This window comes from Martes martes (assembly GCF_963455335.1).
Source record: "Martes martes genome assembly, chromosome: 1".
Taxonomy (NCBI): domain Eukaryota; kingdom Metazoa; phylum Chordata; class Mammalia; order Carnivora; family Mustelidae; genus Martes; species Martes martes.
In genome coordinates this window covers 37160350-37185899 of record NC_137888.1, presented here as the reverse complement: position 1 = coordinate 37185899, position 25550 = coordinate 37160350, and the positions used below count along the sequence as shown (strand labels likewise).

The following is a 25550-nucleotide window of genomic DNA, read 5'->3' as shown; positions in this document are numbered from 1 at the left end:
GTTCTAACTGCTGAATTGGTTAGTCTTCAAGTTGCAAAAGACCCTGGAAATGATCCAAGTCTAACACCCTCTAAAGAACTGACCCCTAGAGAGATGAGCTGTATCCCCAGATGATGGGGACCCAGTGGCACAGTCATCAGAACTTTAATTCCTGATGCCCTATCCCTTGTACTTTCCATTTACACTATGCTGCCTCTGAAATAAGATTTAAATAGGGTTGAAATGAGATCATGTTGAAATCTAAAGTACAGCAGAGCTTATTTTAAACTTTCATCCAATTTTGCTATAACAGGTTTCTTATGCAGAATTTCCCCTATGGCCTATTATAATCTTTGGTTTTATTTTTTTCACATAATGCAGTTATAATTCCATGACTTCAGACAAATTTCTTATGTAAAGAACACACACAACACACACACACACACACACACACACACACACACACACACACACACATCCTGAACTACCAATGATAAACAGCTAACATAGGAAATATATTAATACTTTTAAAAATGTTCTTATGACATTTTAGCAAGTAAATTATCCTGCTCTGTGTTCCTTCATTGTTTTAAATGAGGAACAGCAGTTCTGTGGTTTATTTCAAGTCTAAACAAATCACATTACAAATATACTCAAATGATCTATAATCAAATACGGAACATGATATGCATGTTGTATTTTTTAAAAAGGACTTAAAGAGTGCTACTAAATTATAACTATCTTAACTAGGTGTATTTTAAATACAGCTATTAATATGGTTTCTGTTCACCATAGGAAGTTGCTTAAAAAATAGTCTTTTATTTAAAAAATAAATCAAGACCATTATACTGGTTCATGCACAAAAATTATTAAACAAGTGCTTGCTAGGTAGTGTTCTAGAGACGGAGATAAAAACAGGAAACAATATTCCTGTACTCGCAGAGTTTAGTGTCTCTATAGAAAAAGAAGAATATATAAATAATAAGACAATAAGATAATTTCAGATAGTGATGCAACTGTCTTAGATAATATCAGGGCAATTACTTTAGAGTATTAGCACATTTAGTTTAATTTCTTGATGTTTAGATAACCAAACTAGCATATAACTTTTTCATTTCTAAATGCTTGTCATGCCTCTGTAATTTACACCATTTTGTTTGTTTTTAAGTAAAATGAGAAGACAATTTTTTCTCTACAAGTGACTTTATTCTCCTACAAAAGTTTTTATTTTAGAGGTTTGGATGAGTAAAAGTGATTCTCTGAACTTTCAAGTTCTCCCCAGTTTTAAAAATTTTGGTTTGAAAGAAGCAACTGTCCCTTTAGAACACCTGCTGATTGACATACTAGGATTTAAAGGTAGAGACTGCTTTTGTAAGTTTTGTTTTGTTTTGAAGTCAATATCTCATGAAAACAAATCAATGCTTAAACCATTGTTCTGTTTTTAAGAACGGTTCTGTTGTGATCTATTTCCCAGTTTCACCTCTGATTGTATGTAGCCAATAATAAAACACTTTCTGAAAAGTTGACAATTTGTAAACTGCAAAGTCACAATAGAAAGCACTTCTGGACCTGACCTGTAAAATGCAAGTGCTTTCTAATTATTGTCTTCCTTCTTTTCCACTCATATTAATACCAATGTAATAAGACTAGAGTATTAATCTTAAGACATATTAGATCTCAACACAAAACCAACTAGGGGAGTTATATTTAGAACATTTGCAGTTTGTTATAAGGTGTACATGAGAGTATATTAAGTTTGTGGTAAGATATTCCCCCAAAGCTTATTCACTGGTGTTATTTTTGATCATAAGTGATTAATATTAATTATACTTACCTGTTACAGTGTTAGAAGTTTTCACTATTTGTTCCATCCCACTACAGGTAGGCCCTGTACATAAAGATAATCTGCAATTCTTACTTAGTTCTATTCTAATCTGTTTTACCATGTACGATGTCCGTATCCACTGAGTCCATAAAAATTTGATTTGTTGATATTAACTACAACTTTATATCAAGCCTCATTTGGAGATTCTTTTGAAAAGAGACATATGCTTAAAGCTATAAAAGATCTACATCCACTCTCTCCACTCTACTGTTGCTTTTATTCTCATAACAATCACTTTTTCACCTATTCTGCTATCCTGTTCTGATAGCAAAATAAATCCAGAAATCCCTTACTTATTGTTGTTTTTCTTTAGTCTACCTTTTAAAGTGAAAAACCACCTTTAGATCCATGAGATATAAATCTTTCATCGTGATAAAATGTGGCAAGATGAAAAGGAACCTCTACAGAAGTTTCCAAAGGAGCATTTGGAAAGATAAGATGAGGGTCTTTGAAAAAAATGACATGCCAAGTAATTTGTTTGCTGTCACTGATTACTAATAGTCAATGGCCAATGCTACATTGCCTGACTAATCTTCATCGAAAAATAATTGTAAAAAAGGCCTCTTTTTCTAATATCAGCTTTCCAAGAAATTAGAAATGATGAAAAATGCGTGGAATAGTTTTGGTATTAATTTTGGAGCTTCAGCCCAAGGAGAAAGTATACTGCCAGAAATGTGTTACTCTCTTCCCTTCTGATTTTACTTCTAAAATAATAAACAGTCATCAAAGTTACAATATACATTTTTTGAGTTTTTGAAATTTAAGAAATAAAATAAACCATAGACTTTCTATATTCTGGAAGGAAAATAGTTTTGAAATATATTCACTTAGGATTTAGGTATCTTTCACCAAATATGCTTTATTTGAATTATGGTATATTTTTAAAATATGCTATCTAAAAAGCATTGGGCCTGATGACAGTGTCATTTAACTTTCCATAATGTAAATCTAGTAACTGACATATTAAAGTTGAATATCTTCTTATTAGTATCACTGCTAGAATGTCAACTTTCAAAAAGTATATTATTCATTATCATAAAAACACTGTATAATTTTGAGCATGTAGATATGGCAAACCTATGATTGTCTTTCATAAATTCTTTGTCTAGTCAAAGCTTTACTCCCATAATGATAGTATCTAAAAGCTAGACGGTATTTTTGTAGTAAACATAATGAAAACTGAAAACATAAATACTGACTTTTTATATAATCTTATTGTTTTAATCTATTTATTGTTTGATTTCTTCACACTTTAAGGTGGTGGCAGTATACAATGGGATTTAGCTAATCCTTCTTAGGAAAACTGATAGAAAAAACAAGACATTCCTCATGCATGAATAAGCTCAGTTCCCTTATACAGTTCCCCCATTCTGAACTCTTACTTGGTAAGTGTTTACTTACTGGCATTCATCCTAACACTCAGGACTTCCATTTTATTTCATTGGGCCAGAAGGCCAGACATAAGTACAGAAGTCTAAGAGCACTTTCACTTAGGTTTATTAGTCTAGAAGATGTTCATCTCGGAGATTATCTCTGCCCTGTAAGATGACATACCATGGAACCATTCTGAAATTCCATATTGATTCTGTCTTCTACAGATAAAGGATGTGTGAGATAACAGAAAACACAAAGAGTTTTCTAAATAACATTCACTTTTCTATTAAGTTAAAACTTCAATGTTTTATAATGTAAATAGCAGCAAGGAGGATTTATTACATCAGAAATAAAGAACATAAATTACTTTGGTCCCCAGTCAAAATGACAGAACTAGGATTCCACAAAGAGGCACATGGGTAGAACTCTTGAAGAACTTCAGCATTATTTTATATCCAGGTTTTCATTGGAGAATAAGTTATATGATATACTCTTCTCCAAAGGTATTGTAAAGTCATTAAGAAACATAAGTTACAATTGCTTGTATATAATATGTTATTTAATGGAAAAAAGTTGTAATTCTCTTGTTTTCTCTTATCTGCATTTCCTAAACCTAAAAGTATCTGAAGCTATAATTCTTACCAAGAAAATATACCTCAGAGACACCAGTGTACTAATTATACATGGACAGTGGAATAGCTTTTTTGTTACTTAGTTTGAAGTAAGTGTGCTATTTTATTTCAGACTATTGGATACCTCAAGATCATTTGAAGTCACAGCTAACTTAATGATATCCTGAAACATGAAAAGATTAACTGACAGCCTAACTGAGGTCAATTTTCTTACAGAAAAGTAAATTAAGCAAACAATTTCTCTACAAGGAAAATTTTCTTATTTCTTTTGTTTAAAGGCTTAATTAAATTTTCAAATAATGAAAATGTTTTCCTTGAGCTTATATATTGTATTGCATTTTTATATTAAATCAACTCAATCTGAACAAAATTTTACCACTTTAAATTCTGACTCAGTTAGTAGTAAGAATTTTGGCAAGGGAAATAGCCAAGTATAAAACATTTTAAAATACATAATAACATAAATACCTGAAGATTTCAGGTTATCTTAAATGTTAAAGAAAGAGAAGTTGTACACTATGATAAAGGCTACTACTTAGGAAGAAAGTTTTTTCTGCTTTATGAAAATATTGCTGAAAACAAAATATAAGATCAATATAAATTTAGTTGGTTAATAAGAAGTAATGCTACTAGGTGAGTGTATCTTACCTCATGCACTTATTGTATGAAATTGTTTAATGAATCAAAAACAGGACCAAAGAAGTCACCGAGACACAAAGATGACAGAACAGCACCACCTAGTTCTCTACATAAAAGTTTCAAATATGCATGCATCTCCGACTTACTTGGGAAAACTGAATATATTCTCAGTATAAATCATTTAACATGAAACTACACTCTTGCAAATTATCACCTGCAACAGAGCATTTACTTGAATTGCTTTAATTTTAAAGTTTCCTTTAAAAGAAAAAGAAAGCAAAATTAAAGATAATGGTTTAGCTACGGTTTTTTAGCTGTGCATTGTACTGTTTTCTGTAATCCAGATAAATAAGTCTCTAAGTAGAATAACTGTACATGCTTGACCACCACCATTATGATTTCCAAAGTATATATCATTTTGTTTACCCTATCTACTACAAGATGTATATCATCTACTCCGGGGACACCAATGGGCAATAAATAATAATACAAAAATGCCATACAATCTGTTAGAAATATGACATCATTTGGATGTTGAGGTCATCAGTCAAAGCTAAATACTAAAAGAAATGATATAAAGATATCGAGAATATTCATAGCCCACTCATGTTATTTTACATATTTTAACAGTTCACATAATCGTATATAGAATTCATTTTATTTTTAAAGTCTTTAGGTGGTATTCTCATCTCTTCTCCAGTTTTGTTTACCAGTTGTTCTTATTTCAATCATATTCAGGGCAGTTTGAGCAGGAGGAAAGATTTCAAGAACAACATTGACTCAGCAGTCACGAAAAGCATAGGTTTTAATCAGGCACAATGTAGTATTGTAATATAAGCAAGGGACGGAGTTTTAATATATATGACACAGTACAAGGAGCATTGTTTCTGGATAGAACACTTTAAAAATGTTTTCCCTGAGGCATCAGCAGCTCTTTAAATGACTGTCGCTGGTAACATCAGAATTGCTCAAGCAGAACTTCAGCTCTAAAAAACTAAATATTGTTGCTTGTTACATAGATCCTTCTCACAGACCTCTTCTCCCCTACATTCCCTCTGCTGACCTGGTCATCTACTGTTCTGGCCCACTGAGTCTTTATGAAATTAAATGAATCATCCTCTTGAACAAATCAGTTAGAATAGAGCATGCTTGAATATTTCTTGTTCACTTGTCAGCTTCTTTCAAGTTGTATTAATAAAAAAAAGAAAGAAACTGGAATCATACTGAGAATGTTTTCAGGATAAACGACTGGAGAAAATGAGAGCTCTTTAACCCAACCTTAAATAAAAAATGTTAAAAGCTCAGTGAGATTTATAGTAGTACTATTAAATCAGTGATTTCGTATTTTCATTGATATATCCACATTATGTAGCCACTGAAAATATATTACTATAAGAATGGAATTTTTATTTCAGAAAATAAGCTAGGGTGCTGCATACTTTGGTTTATCCAGTGTCTCAGCTACTAGACAATAAACTCCATGAGGGCAGAAACAGTTTCCACCTTGTTCCCTTGTATATCTGGCATTTACAACACTGCCATCAGATAGGTATTTGTTGAAAAATGAATCAGTGCATGAGTAAGTTTTGCTTGAGAAAACCAAAGACTATGAAGAATAAAACGATTATAAAAATTTACACATGCACACATTAAATGCAAAAAAAATTAATACAAAATCAATATAGTCTATTCTCTAATAATAAAAATGACTAATGGCATGAGCACTGGGTATTGTATGTAAGCAATGAATCACTGAATTCTACTCCTGAAACCAATATTGTGCTGTATGTTAGAATTTAAATAAAAATTTTAAAAGAAAAAATGAAATAAATGACAGCAACAATTTACTAATTTTTGAAGTCGATCTATGGATGTAATTTCATGAGAAAAGCAAGTATGACCCAAGCTCAGGCTGATGACTACAAAATTAATTTATAAAGCTTACTGACAGAGATAGAAAGCTCTGAAATTTATGTATCAGAATAGAAATCTCTTTACATGTGTAAAATCTTTAAATACTGAATAATGCATGGGTAAATATAAAAATTAAATTTTAGTAAAAAGTATTTTAAGAATTCATGGTTAGTGCTACACTGTGTTACGAAATATCTTTAGGTGAAAGTTGAAAAGAAATACGCCATCTCTGTAGTTCTCAATCATCCATTAGATTCTTCTATAATACGTCACCAAAGAATGAATGTGGTTCCATTTTTTCAGTCTACAGAAGAAACTAAGCTACAGAAGTAACGTTCAGCATCTGACTCTTGATTTGGGCTTCGGCCATGATCTCAGGGTTGTGAGATCAAGCCCTGAATCAGGCTCACACTGGGCATTGGTTCTGCTTAATATTCTCTCTTCCCATCTACCCCCCACCCCCAAAAAGTAACTTGTTCATGGTGTCTAAAATAGTGCCATGGCTTGGAGAACTGAGGTCTTTTGATTCCTACCATTATGTCTTGCTGTTGCAGGGGACATCCAAAATTCAAAGTCCGAAATAGTCCAATGATATTTCCTCCCTCTACAGAATAGAGAACTCTCACTACAAAAGAAAAGACACCCACCTGCAAGGCCAGCCTCACTACAGCTTCCACACTAACAGTAGTTTGTCATGGCTGCTGTTTGTGTTCTACTCAAGGATTAGGGCTGTGTATTAGTGCCTCTTCCTCTATCACCAAGTTACTCCCATTCTCATTTAGTAAACCAAGATGATATGAAGGTTTTAGGAGGAAATATCCTTAATATCTGATCAAGTTTACTGTTAGTATATGATAAGACCATCATTAAATGATAAAGATTGTCTTCCCAACTTGTCCACACCCGTCTACTGAATATGGTTGTTGTATACTTTCATGCTGTCCTATCCATCAAGGATAATCTGTTCTGCTTTGTTGGTAGTCTGTATTTGTGTAGCCAGTAAATTTGGGTAAAGCAAAACGAAGATTTAAAGTAAATCTGACCTTACTGACCTCTACTGGATCTCTAAAACATCTCAAACTTATCCCTGTATCAATACCTTTATCTTAGCAATTCCATGCAAGTGAAAAGATACCGGAGAACTGAAGTTTCAAAATACCATTAGTCTTACCTCACCTGTAGCATTTCTATGTTAAAAAAAAAAAAAAAAAAATTAACCCAGTGGACATGAAACTATCGTCTATAAATTTTACTTGACCTTTAAAAATGTATTTGTAATTGTTACTGAAGACACAACTTCTTTTTCATGCTAGTTAGTATCAAATCTTTCTATGAATATGATGCACCTAGTGTAGTATTCTTTTGACGAATATAATGGATATTGTTTTTAATTTGGTGACTCTGGACAAAAATGTTCTGAAATGCTTTTGTTACTATATCAAATTAAAAACTCATTTTCTGAGTGGGTCATTATGTCAAAATCTGTTGAGAAAAATGAAGGTGCAATTCTTCCTCACATTTCCAGTGTTTCGGATACTAAGTGGTTACACATAAAAATTACAATGTCACTTCTAAACATGGACTTATAAGAATATCCTCTATACAATGAAAATTCATCAACATCTTAAAATATTTTTGCACCATAACAGTGAAATAGTCAACAAAAACTGCTTCCCAAACTACCTTCCCTTTTATTCACGAGGCTCTGGAAAGTCAGTCAGCAAGGGCCAGACAGAAGCCACATTAGAAGGTTATTCTTCTGTGGCTGTTGCATCATACTGGCGGCCACATTTTAACACAAAGAAGATTTTAGGTATTCACAGTAGCTACGGGAGAATATAATTCTTAGTATCAGCTCCACAAAGTAGCAATAACACTTAATAAACTGAACTAGTTTAATCTACTTTGGATGTTTATTTACTAAACGTGCATTTCTACATGATGATGATACAGTGATTTTGGCACCTGCCATTAGGTAAATCTTAAGTTAGCCTAGGTAATCATATCTTTTCAGATGTTCAAAGTCATGAAACAGTCAAAAATCCAAAAGACAGCAGGAAATTGATTTTTAAAATTTGAGGAAAATCTGTATGACTTTTAAGAAAAGCTACATTTCACTGGGACTTTTAAGAAAAAACATTCTTAAAACACTTTATGTGGAAATAGAGTCACTACAAATTGTAGAAAGCCTTTTCTCCCTTGGTGTTCAGCTCCCAGTAACTATATTTAAATTCTCTTCAAAGAGCAGTTAATATTTCCATCCTACCTCCCACTGTCTTTCAAAATACTAAAAGGGAAATAAATCAAATTCAACCACAGCAAACATGTGTCCTCAATTGTGGATGTATGACTAAGCATTTAAAAAAAAAAAAAACACCCTCAAAAACCAAACAAAATAAACCCCACAATATTTAGGATTTCCTTTAAAAGGACTTTTAAACAAAATGGGTGTAACTCCCCCAAGTTAAATTAAGCAAAATGCACCCTGAATCCGCACTTCAGAGACTACTCAGAGAATGTCTACTCCACAGCTTGGCAATAACAAAAGCAGGTCAGTCCCCACTGATAATCTGGCAGATCAAGGTCAGTTTGTAATTCCTCTTTGTTTATATATTTATCCGGAAATACCAGCTACTCTAAGAAGAACAATAAGATGATTTGGTTTCATGTTTACCTAAAGCCATCTTCAGAAATATTTTGGGGGTGAGGGAGAGAAATCTTAAGTAAGTAGAAGAGACAAGGATTTAGGAAGCCCAGAGAAAGCAGGGAGATTCAGAGTTCTGAGACAAATGTTTTCAGTGTAAATTTGAACTGCTTACCTAACTGAAAGCAATGATTCCATGTTTTTGTGAAGTATGTCATTATTTAGAATTGTTTATGTTTCTTAGTAGCCATTTTTTGACCTTCTCCCTGTACATTAAATACAAATGAAAATTCATTGCAAATATTTGTTCTATTCAGAATAGTGTATTGGCATTTTGGCAGTTAAAATATAAATACTTAAATATTATTTGGATCCAATTAAAGAGATGTGTCAAGATTAAATGGATTGGAAGAGAACTAATCAATCAGTGGGATGAAAACATTAAAAAAAAGACACAGACCAGACCTTAGATTAGGCGCTTGAAATAAAATGAAGACTAAGACTCTGTACTCTAGGGGTTCATAGTCCAGTACAGCAAACAGACAGATAAATACCAAGCATTCAAAATGCTATAATAAAAATATGCAAAGGGGTTATGTAGATCATAGCATCGACAATATAAAATGATTAGTTCTCTCATGAGCTAAGAAGACATAAAACTTCAAATAATAAAGGGCAGATGGTATTCTTTTGTCTAAACAAACACATCAGCTTTTGGTCAAAATTTTTATAATTAAAAACTCCAACGGGTTCCTACAGACTTGTATTTTTTTAAGCTATCATTAATAATAATGTTGCTTCAAATATGCAGTTGTAAATTTTTTTAAAAAATGATTAAAATTGTTAGTATATATCAACTTTTGTTTTTTATTGTTATAGCCATAAATAAAAGAAAAAGTGTATTTACAAATTAAACTCAAATTTCCTGATGATATACTATTCAGAGGAATACAAGTCAAAGGGTACAGTTAATATAAATACACTCAAACTCAGGCAATGCAGGAAAAATCCTCTTTATAAATGGTAACATGTATTAAATGAGCCAATTCTTATAGCCATTCCTCCACAAATAAAGTCTTTATTTAAAACGAAAAGTCTCTCTCTCTCTCTCTTCTTGTGTTGAGTTCGATGTCCCTATATACTTTCACAGTTGTCCAAATTGCATCCCAATCAAAAACTGAAAAAAAATCATGTCTCAGATTTGGCAGTGCACTGACATTTGGCAGCCCATTTGATTGCAGGCAATTAATACTATCTGAAAATCTATAGCCTCAAATAATAACCAGCATAACTTCGAGATCCCACCATAGCAAATGTGTTAATGGGCTAGTTAGGGAATAGAGTATTGATTTAGGAAGAATTTTTGATTCTTGTTTCGAGAGAGTGAAAGGAACAATCCCTATTCAAGATAAGGGATACACATTTTCACTCATTATTTCATTCCCAGGGCAAAGAACTATTTAGAAATAACAGATACTGTATTATGTATCACAATGGTGAATTTCATTCTGCCTTGGCAGGGTAACTAGTAAGCGCAGAATGTAACCGCTTGCTATACTGGAGTCATAGATATATAATTGCCTTCAGAAACATCCTTCTCTGAATACCACCTACACATTAATACATGACAGTGAACTTACAGCCAGACCCCTGTTCTATCCCACATGATCCTTGAAAAGGCTTTGAAATGAGGACACGTGCATAATTAAGGCACACTGAATATCACAGTACATGTAACAAACTAGAGTATTATGAATCCTTAGGGGAACCTCATAGAACTAATACATTTTCTAAAGAAAGCTGCACATGAGTAAAGAGAGCCTAAAATGCTAATTAGATCCTCTCAGTGAAAGCTATAGAAAAGTTGATTCTTGAATCCTGAAGTTGGGCACAGAATGGAACATTTGTATACAGAAAGACTGAAGAGGGGAGAAAAAAGAATTTGACATAAAAGCCTCTCAATAGATGATTTACACAATTCATGAGAAAATAAATAATGCAAAATAAAAATATAACAGTGGGAGAATTCCAAACCTCCTGAAAGGGTTAAGTATGAGAACTGATTCTGTATTAGAAAGGGATTATGTAACAACAGAGGGAAATACTCAGCCTAGCATATGCTAATTTAGTCAGCTTTGCCAGGCGTTTCTGTGTGTGTTTGGCTGGCTGACTCACATTCCTTCCCTCTTCTTTTTGCCATTTTTATTATGAAAGTAAGGAGGTTGAACTCTCACAAAACGCAATAATAGCAATAACAAAAACAAGTAAAAGCACATTGTATGTGTTTTATCCTTGCTAAAACATTGGGGTATGCGTCATGGAGGTTGAAAGGAAAAATCATCCAGTCTGTACGTATTCAGCATACAGGCTTTAGCAAAACTCCCTTTCTTGAACCATTCTTCACTCCCCGTTAATTACTTTTAATAGGTCTTTCAGGTTAGTAGCATGGTCGGGACTGGGGTGATATCATATTCCTGGAGAGTGCAAAGGAAGTTGAGTTACTAGTCAGACCACAACACATAAAATAGACAGCAGTAAAGGAATGACAATTAAACGACAAGCTTATTGTACATTTTTTATTTGCTTTTAAATACGAATATTCTAATCATCTCTCATTTCAACCTAAATCTACTACTTAAGACTGGAAGGCAGGGGGCATATAAAGTATGAGAATGAATGGAAGATATAGGTGTCATGGGTGTTTTCCCCCGGGGGGGGGAGCGGATATAGGACAAGCTAATGTAAAATATGAATTCATTAAGACAGTAAAAAATATATTTAACGCACTATAAATTTTAGTTCTGGATGTTTAAGTAAACCTTAAGGGAGTCACTTGCATTTTTAAAGGCAAACGCTTTTAGCAAATAAGCCAAAATATTTCTTTATAGGAACAAATTAATTGGTTTTATAAATTACACTGAATCAATATAACAGCTATACACTTAGCAGCTGGCAGCACATCCTTGTCAGGAAAGGTGCTTTCTCACTCGGTTCCCAAAGATGACTTTAGGTAAACAATGAATGCACCGTCCCTGTAAATAAACCATCCTCAAATACACAAATTGTTAGGGGATCAATTTGACCAATAAAAGGACTGTTGTTTTCTTAATGTGAAGTGATTTGCACTATTTGATCATACTTAGCTTTAAGATTTTATGTTCCTCAAAGCAAATGATTCCTTATTTTTATTTTCTAAATAATCCCTAATGATCTCCACATTTAGCCCCCAGAATAACTGTGACTAAACTGGGGTTTCCCATTCAGCATTCAGATGACTGAAAGATAATTTGAAGATTCAAGTAAAAACTATCTGTTGACTTAGAAAGAGTTATCCCAATGTTGAATAATGACTGTCTTAATATTTACTTCAAAGACCTCTAAAATAGAATGTGAATAATTAATAGATAGCTCTCTCCAAGGCAGATCCCCTTACAACCTCAGCCCTGTGTCTCTTCAGGTAGCAGTAGGGTCTCATCACTCAGTTTCATAAGCACAAAAGGAGATTCAGAATAAATGCTCAGCTCTAACGTAAATTCAGAAATTGTAAAACTTGCTTGTGTGTTTTTAAGTGGAAATGTTAATCATTGTTAAAGCCTAAGAAAAGTTATTCAAAAATACACTTTTTAACCCTCATAAAAAGGGTAAAAGAAAACAATTGAGTGCAAACAAAATAAACTCTTGCCTTTTCCTCACACCTCATCCCTGAGAGCCCCATAGTCTGATTACTTACTGAACTATAAAGATACCCTTCAGTCCTAAAAATAACTGTACACTTTAAATTTGTATATATGTGTATAGAGAGAGATGAATGATTGAGAGATATTTCCTTTCTGAACAATTATATCTCTGATTTTGACATTAATATTTAACCAACACCTAATTAAGCATAATATTTAGTTTACTAATTTTTAAACATACTACATACTTCTAAAATGATAACAATTTCATATCTCTTTAAAAAAACCCAAAAGCACATTAACAGAACCAACTGGGCTCATTTCTTGAGTAAAAATCAATATGCATAGTATGTTCAATTCTCTAGCAAATGGAATAAAAACAAACAAAGCAACATTAGTTTCTATTATCTGATATGCTTCCCTGATAGGCTGCCTGTAACAATTGGTCCAGAACTATTACTTTTATTAAGGAACCTATCTGATGCTTTTGCCTGTGATAAATAACATTGTTCAGAGAGGAAATATTCTCTACTGATTTGATGTTAACAAAAATTCTACCTCATGGTGCTAAACTATACCAACATACACTGAACAGTTTATTTCCATTTCTTTTAAAACTACTGTATTCTCATAACACAAGAAATACTCTAATAATAATAATAATGACTCAAAACGACAACAAAGGACTTATTCCTTACTTACTAAAAGAAGAGGATAACAGAATAGTTCCTAGCCCAATATTTATTAGGTCCAACACATGTAAACAACTGCATAGAAATCCCATTTTTAACTTTGCTATTTATCGTCATGAAACTGGCCTGTGTCACTGATAGTTTGCAAGAAAATAAACTATTCCCCATGTGTCTGATGAGAGCACTGATAATTTTATTAGTATTTATCTATTATATTAATCTCCAAACAAAATATGTATTCATTCTTTCTTATGCTTTGTCATAAGCTCATATGATTAGAAATACTCTGTAGGTTATACATGGTTATAAAAAAACTGAAGAATGGTTCATGTCTACTGCAAGCTATGAAAAGACTTCCCATTTCATTCATGCCACATGACTGCTTTACTGTGTGTTCGCCTGCCGCTGCAGAGCACGTTAGGCCTGAGATGCCATTTGCATCATCACACAGCAGGGGGCTTCAGCTGCCACTGCTCTAGGTTAATCCTCACCCACCTCTTTACACAAGGAATTTGCAGAAGATGCCTTTCTTTGATACTAGAGAACTGCACTCCAAAAATGCTTGACATTTTCAAATAAAATGTTGGCAATGAACTTGTCCTTTTAAATATTTTAGGTTAAATCAGTAAATTTAAATCATGCCCTTTCTTTTTTCATGAAATGATTTGGTGATCTGATCTAATGCAAAATATTTGGGATTTGAAATCAAGGAAAATAAAAAGAAATGGGTAGGAAAATGTCATGGCAAGAACAACTGATCAGATTATGTTCATTTAAAGATGTATATGAAGAGCCACTGCTATACACTTTCCTATAAGAAAAGAGTTTCCTAAACCAGTACATCCTACAAAATGTTAAAATTAACTCTTGTAGCATTATTTAACAAAGTTTCAGTGCTGACATATTATGAAGAGAAGCAACTATTTAATTCCATCAGAACTAATTAGGACATACCTATTATTCAATCCAACACTATTTATTATGCATCTGCTAAATTAAGAATATGAGGACTGCACAGGTAACAAAGGGCCAGGGCTTGCCCTCAGGAAGCTTAAGTTTAAAAATCATTGTGCACTGGAGTTGTTCTAAGAGGGTAAATGGTAAACCTATATCTGCCAATTCCACAAAGAACTATAACTTCACCTTCTGAGTTCAGCTTCCTCAGTTCGTGATTTCCCTTCTCACTGACTCCTCAACCTACTCAGCCAGCTGTTACACCATGGGTGATTTTGCCAAGGATGTTTAACGAGCCTATTAAAATAAGGACTCTTTCTCAATAAATCTCACGGAACGCACATCAGCATTATTAAATAAAACATCAATATGATAGGTTTATTGATGTTATTAATGTACCTCTAAATTCTTCATAATAAATAAACCTCGTCTTGATCGTCTGATACCCCATAGATTTCTTATTTTAAAAATATTGATATTCTCTGATGCTGATTTTAGGCCACTTTAAAATGCATGATTCAGTTTTTGTCTTCCAGTATTCCTGCACTTCCATTTGCTCTTTGAGAAATTCAAGTAATTTTTTTCTTTAAAAAAAAATGGCATCTCACTATTTAAATGCGGGGCAAATAGTTCTCAAGTATCTGATCCTCCAGTGGAGAAGGCAGAAAGAGGCCTCTCAACTGATGCTTACTTTTGTCGTATTATGCTCCCGCAGTTCTAATAGTTGTAGAAATGGGGGAAAGACAATGAAGTAAGCTTCCATACTTCTATATCTTGATAGAAAATTAGCCCAGAAACTCCTCATATTTGCAGGGAGATTTTCTTAATTACTAAGTGTCTGGGGTTTGACTGTTTAAATCATAGTCATTGGCTCTTATGTACAGATTCTACTTTTCCAAGTTTTAGCTGTTAATCAAAAAAGGGAGGAATGCAGGAACTGCATTCAGCATAAGAAATTAGCTTGACAAGACTAAGGTTATTACATGTTGAAGGACATGAATGGGAGAGATGTGCTTTTAGGAAGTATTAAGTTATCAGTATTTTATTAAGTGTATGTAGGTGTATTTTGTACTTCATAGTGTACTTTCTAAAAATGTAAGGGGAGGTTCATGTAATACACCAAGGCTAGTAATAATATGTATGTCCAATTGACCTTCAAAGTAAATCATTTACCAAAATGTCTCATGGAAAACAAGACAAAACCAAACCAAACCCTGAAGTCCCAGTATTTGTGCTGGATGTGTTTTCCTGTAAGATTAACTCTAAAAAGGAAACAAAGTTCTCAACAAAATCTCTATGCATGTCTATTTTCTGGTTATATTTCGTCCTTTCTTTCTTGCCCTTTCTAGGACTGTTTTCTTGTGCTAAACAAGACAGTCTCCATCTTTGCAGTGCTCCCTCAGGCATGGAAAGGGGATACAGCATCTGCCAGGGTAAGCAATTGAACTGGATCTACTCTGTAACCAAGAGAGGTTTTAGTTACAGGTGGCAAGCTTTTGCACGCCTCCTTCTAAAGAAATTCATTCCTCTAAACTGTTCCTTACCCTTATTCCAGATTTTTCCTCTGTCTATGATGGAGGAAAATAAGAAAGCATGCCCCATAAAGTAACACTGAGGCAAATTTTGTTATCTAAGTAGTCTACACTCCAAGTTGTGTTTTGGTCAGAAACATATTTATTTTCCATCTAATGATCCATCTCCATTTCCTTAGAATCCATTGAAGACAAGCTGGTAGATTTGTAAAATAGAACTATTTAAGACTTTTTTTTTTCTTGAACTTATTTTATCAGTGACTTGATTGTTACCACCGGTTCATTAACTCTGTATTAACAAGCCAAAAGGTTGACTTTGCTTCCCAGAAAAAGCAAAATATTGGTGACAATGTAAAACACAGAGAAGATACCTTCAAATGAGTCTTCTTGTCTAAAATAAGGCATAGTGCAAGAAAGGGGATAATAATACAAAGGATAAATAAATTGATTATAGTATTACTTAAGTGATAGAATACGACTATAGTTCTGATAAAGCTAAAATTGAGAAGCTGTAGACTGCCTATAGCATTTGCCTAGTCATAACTACTAGCAGGCACAACAGACTCCTTCCAGCCAGTATCAGTTGCTCACTAGTTCCCCCGCCACCCTTCTCTCCCTGCACATAGAAAGGGAAGATCTGCTAAGTATTTAATCTGTGTCCAGGAAATACAGCTTTCATTTTACAACCTAACCAAGTCCTAATAAAACAGTAGGGTGGTGGGAGAAACACAAACCTGAACCCTGAAGCAATGTTTTTAGCCAAGAATAAGACAAGGAAAGCATGAGCAATTTGTTTGAGCAGGAACTGACAATATCAGCAAAGTGTGATGTGTCTGTGGAGCAGTGTTTGATAAATGTGAGGCAGCCATAAACATGAGAAGACAATCTAGTGATGCTCTGTGCTCCCCCCCCGCCGGTAGTTTTTTTCTTTTTTTCCTTTAAATCCTCTTCTCTCCTTTGGTGTATTATATGGCCCGATCTAAGATGCTCATAAGTACACAGAGATTGCTGGGTTGGGGCTCTTTCCCTGGTTGCTGTATAGGACGCTTATTTATTTATTATATTTGGACCTGATGCTAGTGCTGCTGTTGGTTGCAGTGGTGCATTTTCTCTGGCATACCCACACCCCTTCCACCACCACCTCTAGTCTGCCGTGAATAGCAGCACTTTTTTAGTAATTAGTTTACATACTTAATAAAAGAGACCCATGTCCTTAATAAAAGAGAATGCAGCTGATGGAATCTCTCTGGGTAGAGAAAGAGTAAATCCTCCTCCAGGCTAAGAGAGAATGAGACACCAGCAGACAGTTATTTTGCAGTGCACTGAATAGACAATTCACAGGAAATGTTGAAGGCAGAGAGGAGGCGACCCCCAAGTGCAGTCCATTGCCCACATGTTCTATAATAAATAATCTTCTCACACCAGCCCAGCAGTGAGTGCAGTGACGTGCCGGGGCCAGCACACACAGATTGGCAGGGAAAACACATCCAGCGGTGTCGAATTTTCATCGCAATCACCAAATTAACTGATTTCCCCACATCACACTCCCACTACCAGGCGTGGAGCGCGCTCGCGCGCGCACGCACACACACACACACACACACACGGATAGACACACACGCAGAGCTGAGAAATGCAAGTTACTGAGAGGTGAAATGGGGTCTCTAGGAGCACGTTTCAGTCTGGATTAGAAACCTAAAGTAACGTGTCAGCCACCCGGGGTTACTTGTGAGAGAGTGGGGGTGTGAACGGTGGGAAATGGGACGAGGCAGCGTAAGCAGGAAGAAGGCTGTCTGCTTTCTCAGGGATTCTGGCACATGACATATCCGAAATTTACATCCAACATAAAACACATAAAATATTGTAAGAAATATCTTTGCAAGGTCAGTTAGTTAATTCAGAAGAATTCTGTCCACTACCTCTTCTTTCACATTCATAAATATGCATAAATAAAATACATCCCAGTCTATATCCTGGAAGATAGGAGACAGGATGCATTCCAAGAACTTGCTGAAAGATGGTTCATTGACCTCATTTAGATCCTCCGAAGGCCGATTGGGTTTTGCACGCCTGTGGGTCTACTTGTGTCTTACTTCCAGATTCCTTTTACCCAGGGACAAATAAATTTGATCAACTTATCTTTCTCACAAGTACAGAAATGATGACAGAGGGGTTAGAGGTGGGCAAAGATTTATCAAGAAATTAAGAGTCACCTAGCTTTAAAAATCCGATCGACCATCATTTCACATCCATCCTTCCTGTATCTCACACTCAAGCTACATCCCTATATTACTACTCTCTTAAAAGCAACAATTTTCTGCCTTACAGCCTCTGCCCACCCAGCCCTAGCATGCCGTCTCTGCCTCCACCACCACCAGAAGTGTGCTCTCCTCATGCACTCCTACTCCATACATTGCCATTCATTTCATAACCAGCGTCGTCCTCTCATTCCACACAGACCCCTCCTCCCTCCTCCAAGAGAGGGTCTGAGGAAAAGTGCACCCCAGTTCCCTAGCCACTCGGCATCCAAACCCAGTGATTTGCATAATAACAGTGTTTTGTGCGGTTTCCCTCCACTGCGGTCGCAGGGGTTCTTGCATTTCACGTGAAAGGATAATATTAATTGCGAAAAGAAGCGGCAGAGAGCAGAGCGGATGGAGAGGTAAGGGAATCCAAGCGAAAATCCCTTAGCAGTAAAGTAACTGCTTAGGTGCATATATTTCTTTGCTTAAAGAAAAAGAAAAAAAAAAAAGGAGGAAGGAAAGAAGAGCAAAAGAAAAGAAAACTACACAGACTAATTAAAAAAAAAAAAAAAGGTTTGTTGATAAAGTGGCTTTGGGTGTTTTAATTTTTCCCTTCCCCTTTCCTTTTTTTTTTTTTTAATTTCTTGATTTATTCTTTCTCTGTTCCCTCCCCTTTTTCATTCTCCCTCTCTCTCTCTTTTTCTTTTCTTTCTTTCTTTTTTTCCTTTTTAAATCCCAGACACAGTCTCCTCTCTCTTCTTAGGTGAATGACACGTCTCACAACACATCCCCCCCCCCCCCCCGAGATGTTATTGCAATGCACACAGTGCTGCCGCTGCTGCTGTTCTCGCCGTCTCGGTAGCTCGCTCCCAGGGTCTCACTCACTTTTTAAAGATACACGGATATGATGATGGTGGGTAGAAGGGGAAAGAGAAAGGCGACCCGAAAGCGGGGGAGGTTAGACAGATGACAAGGATGGAGAGGGTCGGTCAGGAGCGTGATGTGGGAGGTGGCTGTGGGGGTTGGTGGGAGGGTATAATGTTCAGAGAAGGCACAAGTTGCCAGCCAAAAGGCGTGGGAGGTGGGGAGGGGGGTGGCTGGCGGGGATTGAGAGTGAGAGATGTAGGAAGCTCAGGTGAATGAAAAGGCGAAAGGTGCCGCGTAAGGGGCTGACTGCTGGGAGAGCAAGGCTGAGCCAGCGCTAGAGATTCGAGGGGTTGGAGCAAACTGCCACTGCCCCCTGCCGCACCGGGGAGTAGGGGGAGGGGGTGGAAATCGCCGGGGACTGGGGGACTGAAAGGGGAGAGTGGAAATATGGGGTGGAGTGGGGATGATAGGGAATGGGCGTGAAGTTGATGCTCCCCGCGGCGGGGCGGGGATTACCTTGTAGCAGGAGCCCGCAGACACTGTAGAAGCGGAGAACGGCGCTGCGTTTCCAAATCATGGTCCCTTCTCTAATGGGTTAGGGAAGGAACGAGGGGGCAAGGAGATGCTGGTGAGTGGGACACCAGAGTGCAGGGATCCGCCGGTGTCCTCCCGGCGCCTGCTGGACGCACGGTCCCCGCCGCTGCGGTGATCGAACCCTCGGACTGGATTGGAGGCAGCAGAAGCGGCAGCTGCGAAGCACCCGCAGAATGGGGTTTCGGTGGGCGAAATAGTTTCTTCTCCTCCTCCGGCTGGTGGTGCAGCCGCGACAGCCCGTCAACCAGGCACGGGTTCGGAGCCTGCCTTCCTTTCCGCGCTCACAGCAAGTCCCAGAGCCCGCCGGGGCTGCCCGAGCAGGTGGTGCAGGGATGCCGGGGTGTTGGAGAAGGTGCGGGCGAGGGCTGCAAGGAGTGGGTAGGTCACGGAAGGGAGGGGCGGGGGCAGAAGGGGAGCAAGCAAGCAGCAGCCGCCGCTCGCGCTCAGGCTGTTTCGGGGTCCTGGGAGGGGAGGTGGCAGCGGTAGAAGCAGCGGTTGTGGCGGCGACGGCGACGGCTCCCGGATGCTCGGGCTGCAGTAGCAGCAGAGGCACCCGTGGCGGCGGCGGCGGCGGCGGCAGCGGCGGCGGCGGCGGCGGCGGCGGCGGCAGCGGCGGCGGCGGCGGCAGCTCTACAGAGCACCAGACACAAGGGCAAGCTCAGCGAGGCGGAGGCCCCGCCCCCACCCTTGCCAGGGACAGACACCGCCCCCTGGCCAATGGAAACACACCCGCCTACCAGGCCTGGCCAATGAGAGAAAGGCATGGGTGGAGACAAACGCCGGGAAAAACAAACAGGCTTCTCAAGGACCCTTCGGGCAGGAAGAACTGAAGCCCCCATTCACACACCCCCCCGCGGGTCTTACCTCTTTAGAGACGCCTCGCCCTAACTTAACAGAGGAGACACCCGCCTTTTTAACCCGTGTCTTGCACTCAGGAATGGTTCAGCCAATCGCCGCCGCGAGGGGGCGGGGTTAGCCATGATCCCAGCAGATTCTGGAATCTGTGGTGCCTGGGCCAGGTCCTGAGTGCGAAGTTCTTATGCGCATTTGGACTCTTAAGAGCAGATGGTGGCTGCATCTGCCCACTCACCAGCTGCAGTAGCATTCTCTAAAGCTCCCAGCAGCAAAAGAGAGATTGCAGAGGGCGTGGGAGAGGCTAAGTATAGGGAGAGGCACACCTACCTGCCTACAAGAACTTGTGAGGCAGAGAAGAAAAAGTTAAGGATGGAGGAGATGAAATTGTTGTTTTTCAGAATTTTGACTTAGTGTAGGTATAAATCTCAGTAGAACCTATGGATGACAATATTGGTCTGTACTGCTGGCAGGCATACCCCAGTTCAAATCCTGGAGCTATCGCTTCTTGCTGCATAATGTTCACTGATTTTAATGAATGTTTAAATTTGAAGCCTCCTCAAATGCAAAACATGGATAGTAATTGTACCTACCCTTTAGAGTTTTAAGGATTAATGAGAATGTACAAATGCCAGTACAGAGCCATACAATGTGTAAGTGCTTTATAAATGGTGGCTCTAGCTCTTTAGGTTTGTTTTTTGTTTTTTTTTTCTAATTCAGGATAGCAGGAAATCTTGGGCGATCCTCTATAAATGCTTTAATAATAGCCTGAAGGAAGAGGGGGGGGCATAAATGTGCTTTCTTCAGGGGCTCAACCAAAAGTGGCCATGCAAAAGAATTTAGGAATCTGGAAAGAACCACCTCTATAAATCAGCACCCTGAAAAGTATCTTTAGAAGAAGAGGATATATAAATGAGCGGGTCATAAATAAACCAGAAGTTGTGTTTCCAAATGAGCTTAATTCCTGGGCTTTTCCCTATGACCAGTTTTTAACTGGACCAAATTAGCAAATGATGGACTAGTTCAGTAGTGTTAAATCAGTCACACCATAAATAAAAGTCTCCTTTGTTTGAGAGACTGCATAATAGAAACCTGCAAGCAAGAAGACAGAGGGAAAGATGAGAAGCACGATCAATATTGATGCCCTTCGCTCTTTCCCATTTGTTGCTTACTTTGCCACAACCTTTTACAGATGCAACCCTTGCCTTTTAACTAATGACCCATTCATTTCTCTGTCCACCTTTCTCCCCAGGTTCTCAAAATTAAGAAGCAAAATGTCCATAATAAAACTGCAAGTGGACTCTAGAAGAAAGAGGTTGTGTGAATACTCTTATTATTGTAAGAGATAGCTGCCTACTGTGAGTTTTAGCTGTTAGGAAAGTCAGTAAGTCCAAGGATACTGCTATCATTTAAACTATTGTGAGCATCAAAAGGTGAAATTCTAATCATTATTGACTCATGCTTAGGTTTTGTGTCAGGGAAAATATAAAAAATGGAAATGCCAAAAAAGGTAGGGTTTCTTTATCAAAAGGGTAGTCCAAGTTCCTATGTTCTACTACATGTCCTCCTGCTAGCTCTACCACCTTGGGCATATATTCAACTTCTTTGACCGTCAGTTTCCTTAACCATAATATAAGGGATCTGCATTTGATGACTTCTAAAGTCTTACTGAGATAAACAAACAAACAAAAATTCAATACTCCAAGATTGTGGTATTCAAGAAAATGCCCCAACCCAACACGAGTATCTCAGCATTTGTTACTAATACTCAGAAGCAAGTTTTTGTTCTTGTTGATAACTATCTCAGAAATTAGGATCTCTACACTGAAACGGTCTATAAGTTTGCTGTATAGTAGGTGATCCCCAGGCCAGCATTACCACCAACACCTGGGAACTTGCTAGAACTGCAGAATCTCAGGCCCTACCCCATACCTACAGAATAAGATTTTTCATTGTAACAAGATTCCAGTGTGATTTATATGTACACAAATTATGAGGAGCACCTGTCTTTAACACAGTTTTACTGTGGTAAACTCAACCTCAGGGAGAATTTCAGTGGGTGTTTTGTGAAACAGAGAAAACTCTAAAAGACCCAGAGGACTTTTGTTAAATTACTGTTTGCAGGAGTCCCAGCAGTTTCCTTGTTATCACAACACAGAAGTAACTCTTCTCATAAACTATGGGTAAAAAAAATGATTAATTTAATGAGGTAGTTTTAAGATGGTTGCAGATTTGACTGTGATGAGAGTCATCGACTTTCATATGATTAAGAGTTATCTTTAGCTCATCCACCTAGTCAGGGGACTGGAAGAGAGTTTGCACTTACTCCAATCCTTGAAAGTGTGTTTGTGTGTGTGTGTGTGTGTGTGTGCGCGCGCGCGCGCGCGCACGCGCGCTCTTGCGCGTGCGTGTGGTGTGTGGTGGTGGTGGGGTAGTTACAATGTGAGCTCTGACCATTTGGATAAATAATGTCATCTTTAAATACAAGGGATATATAATACTATTTTTCTAAATAGTCTATTTTTAGACGCTATTAACCAATTAACTTAAAAAATATCAAATGCTTAATGGTTGTAAGATCTTTCAATATTTTAAAGTGTGACAATGGTCAAAATATTATAGAGTTGTCATTGCATGAATAAAGTCATTTCTAAAACTTAAAAGACTTCTTAGAATGCAATTAAATATCTTTAAATATCTTCATTTCATAGTTTTAAGGCTATTATTACCTACATATATTATCAGTATCTCAGTAAATGTGCAAATTAACTGATCTCTTATGAATCATCAGACGATGAATTAATTTCATAAATTGCCAAAAGATGGCATCTACCAATGCATCCCTATATGCAATAGTCTAAAATATTAAACCTATTTGGGAGATTTTATCATTATGCATTGTATTATCCTTTACTTTGTGGCAAAATATTTTTCAATATTTAATTTCATGTTTTGAAATGAATTTTTATCTTATGTTTTTCTTTTTCAAGTTTTATTAAATTCTAGTTAGTTAACATACAGTGTAATATTAGTTTCAGGTGTAGAATTTAGTGATTCATCACTTACACACAACACCCAATGGTCTTCACAAGTGCCCTCCTTAATCCCCATCAATCACTTAACCCATCCCCCCCACCTCCCTTCCTGAAATGAATTTTAAAATGGAGAGAAATTAATGCTTTAAATGCAAGCTATTTATTTACTACTCATTTTAAAAGTTACCTAAAGATAGTGCATACTTTTTCTTTGCCTTGGACGTGATGTCCTCTTTGCTTGTACCGTCACAGAATAGGATGACAGCCTTTACTCCCACATTAGTACCATAGATATTAGAGTTTTTTAAAGATGTATTTTACAGAGGAGGCTGCACTTAGTTTGTACTTTATGACTGTTTCTACACCAGATTGTAAGAATTGGGATTTATAATGATGCAATGTTTATGCCTTTTCTATTCTACTAGGAGCAAAGTAATTTACTGACAGCTTTAAGGTGATGGATTTGATAATTAACTAGATGAAAGAAATCCTTTCACAATGTATATGTATATCAAATTATCACAATATGCACTTTAAATATCTTACAATTTTGTCAACCATACCTCAATAAAGCTGAAAAGATAACAGATTAAAAAAAAAAGTCTTAATTGAGGCAAAATTTTTTGAAATCAAAATGGGAAAATTATTGTGTCACTTTTTGCCACTATGAACACGTTTTCTGGTTAGTTAGGATATCTATATTTCTCTTTTAAAATACTAAATTTTAGTGGAATACCTAACCACTTTAAATATATAGTAATTATTGATCCCCAGGACTAAAAATCTAAAAATCCATGATAAATTGACTCTCATAGCAAATTGACTCTGACAGTAAATTGACCTAGAAAAAGAAATTTCATGGCTTGGTGAAAATGTAGACCATTGTGGAAGAAAATTAGCTTATTGAGTACTGGAAGCATTGATTGTCATTCTCCATGCTCGCCAGCATTTTAAATATGAGGTCAGCTGCCTGTGTTGCAGAGATGTTAAGAATATTTCTGTATAGTGTACAGTACATATAATATGATATACAGTATATAGTAGTATCTATATATAAGGTATGCATAATAGGATATAAGCAGTATTAACTGCCTTTAAATGCATTTTAACTTAGCATTTTGCTGTTTACAAAACATTCCATGTCTTTCTTCAGAAGTATGACATTTTATTTCATCCCATTCTATCCAAAATGCCTTGTTGGTAGAATTTCAACTTATATTAGTAATACTATATAAAATTATTGAAAATAAATTCACAAATATTCATTGATTTTTAATCTCAAGATAAGCTATCCCTGTATTTTAACATGAATAAACTTAATGGTAATATGGCCAACATTTATACATTCTCTCATTTAATATAATTCAATCACAATATATAGAATAAAACTGACCTGGTGATGTTATATAGTGTAACTTTTATCTCTACAATGATTGAATCTAAATGATCTAAGATATGTGGCCATCACACAATTTCTTAAACTCATCAGGAAGGATAATTCCATTGCCTCCATTTATTCTAAGCAAGAAAATGTTCACTCTACCTTACAGAAGGTCATATGATTCTAAAGTTTAATAGCCACTAATAGTAAAAGAGTTTTACAAATGACTAGGGGTAAATGGAAATATCATGGAGATAACTCTTAACTCTTGGACAGTGATATTGAAGATGAGCTATATTTAAAAACAAACAAACAAACAGAAACTTTCTCAAGAAAATGACTACATTCATTCAGTTCAAGTCTGAAGGACTGGGAACTGGGGAGCTGATGATGTAAATCCCAGTCCAAGGGTAGGAGAAAACTAATGTCTTAGCTCATGCATGCAGGCAGAATGGGGAGGCCCTTTCTCTGTTATTTGTTCTATCCAGGCCCTCAAGGGATTGGATGGTGCTTGCCCATACTGGAGAGAGCAATCTGTTTTATCAGTCTACTGATTCAAATGATAATCTTATCCAGAAACACCTTCATAAACATACCTAGAATAATCTCTCAATCAAGCTGACATATAAAATTATCACAGAGGGTAATCTGCTTTA

General features: G+C 36.6%; 1 protein-coding gene across 7 annotated transcripts in view; it reads right to left on the bottom strand.

Annotated features, from left to right (window-relative positions):
• The window catches only part of CADM2 (cell adhesion molecule 2), a gene marked incomplete at both ends in the record, with an annotated part of 1059071 nt that extends 1039462 nt beyond the window's left edge, over positions 1–19609 (bottom strand). For all 7 annotated transcript variants that reach the window (XM_080813985.1, XM_080813987.1, XM_080813989.1 and 4 more), the window contains one exon: positions 19549–19609. In XM_080813985.1, coding sequence (XP_080670111.1) covers positions 19549–19609 — 61 coding nt within the window. The remainder of the gene's footprint in view (positions 1–19548) is intronic.
• Between the last annotated feature and the right edge of the window lie 5941 nt (positions 19610–25550).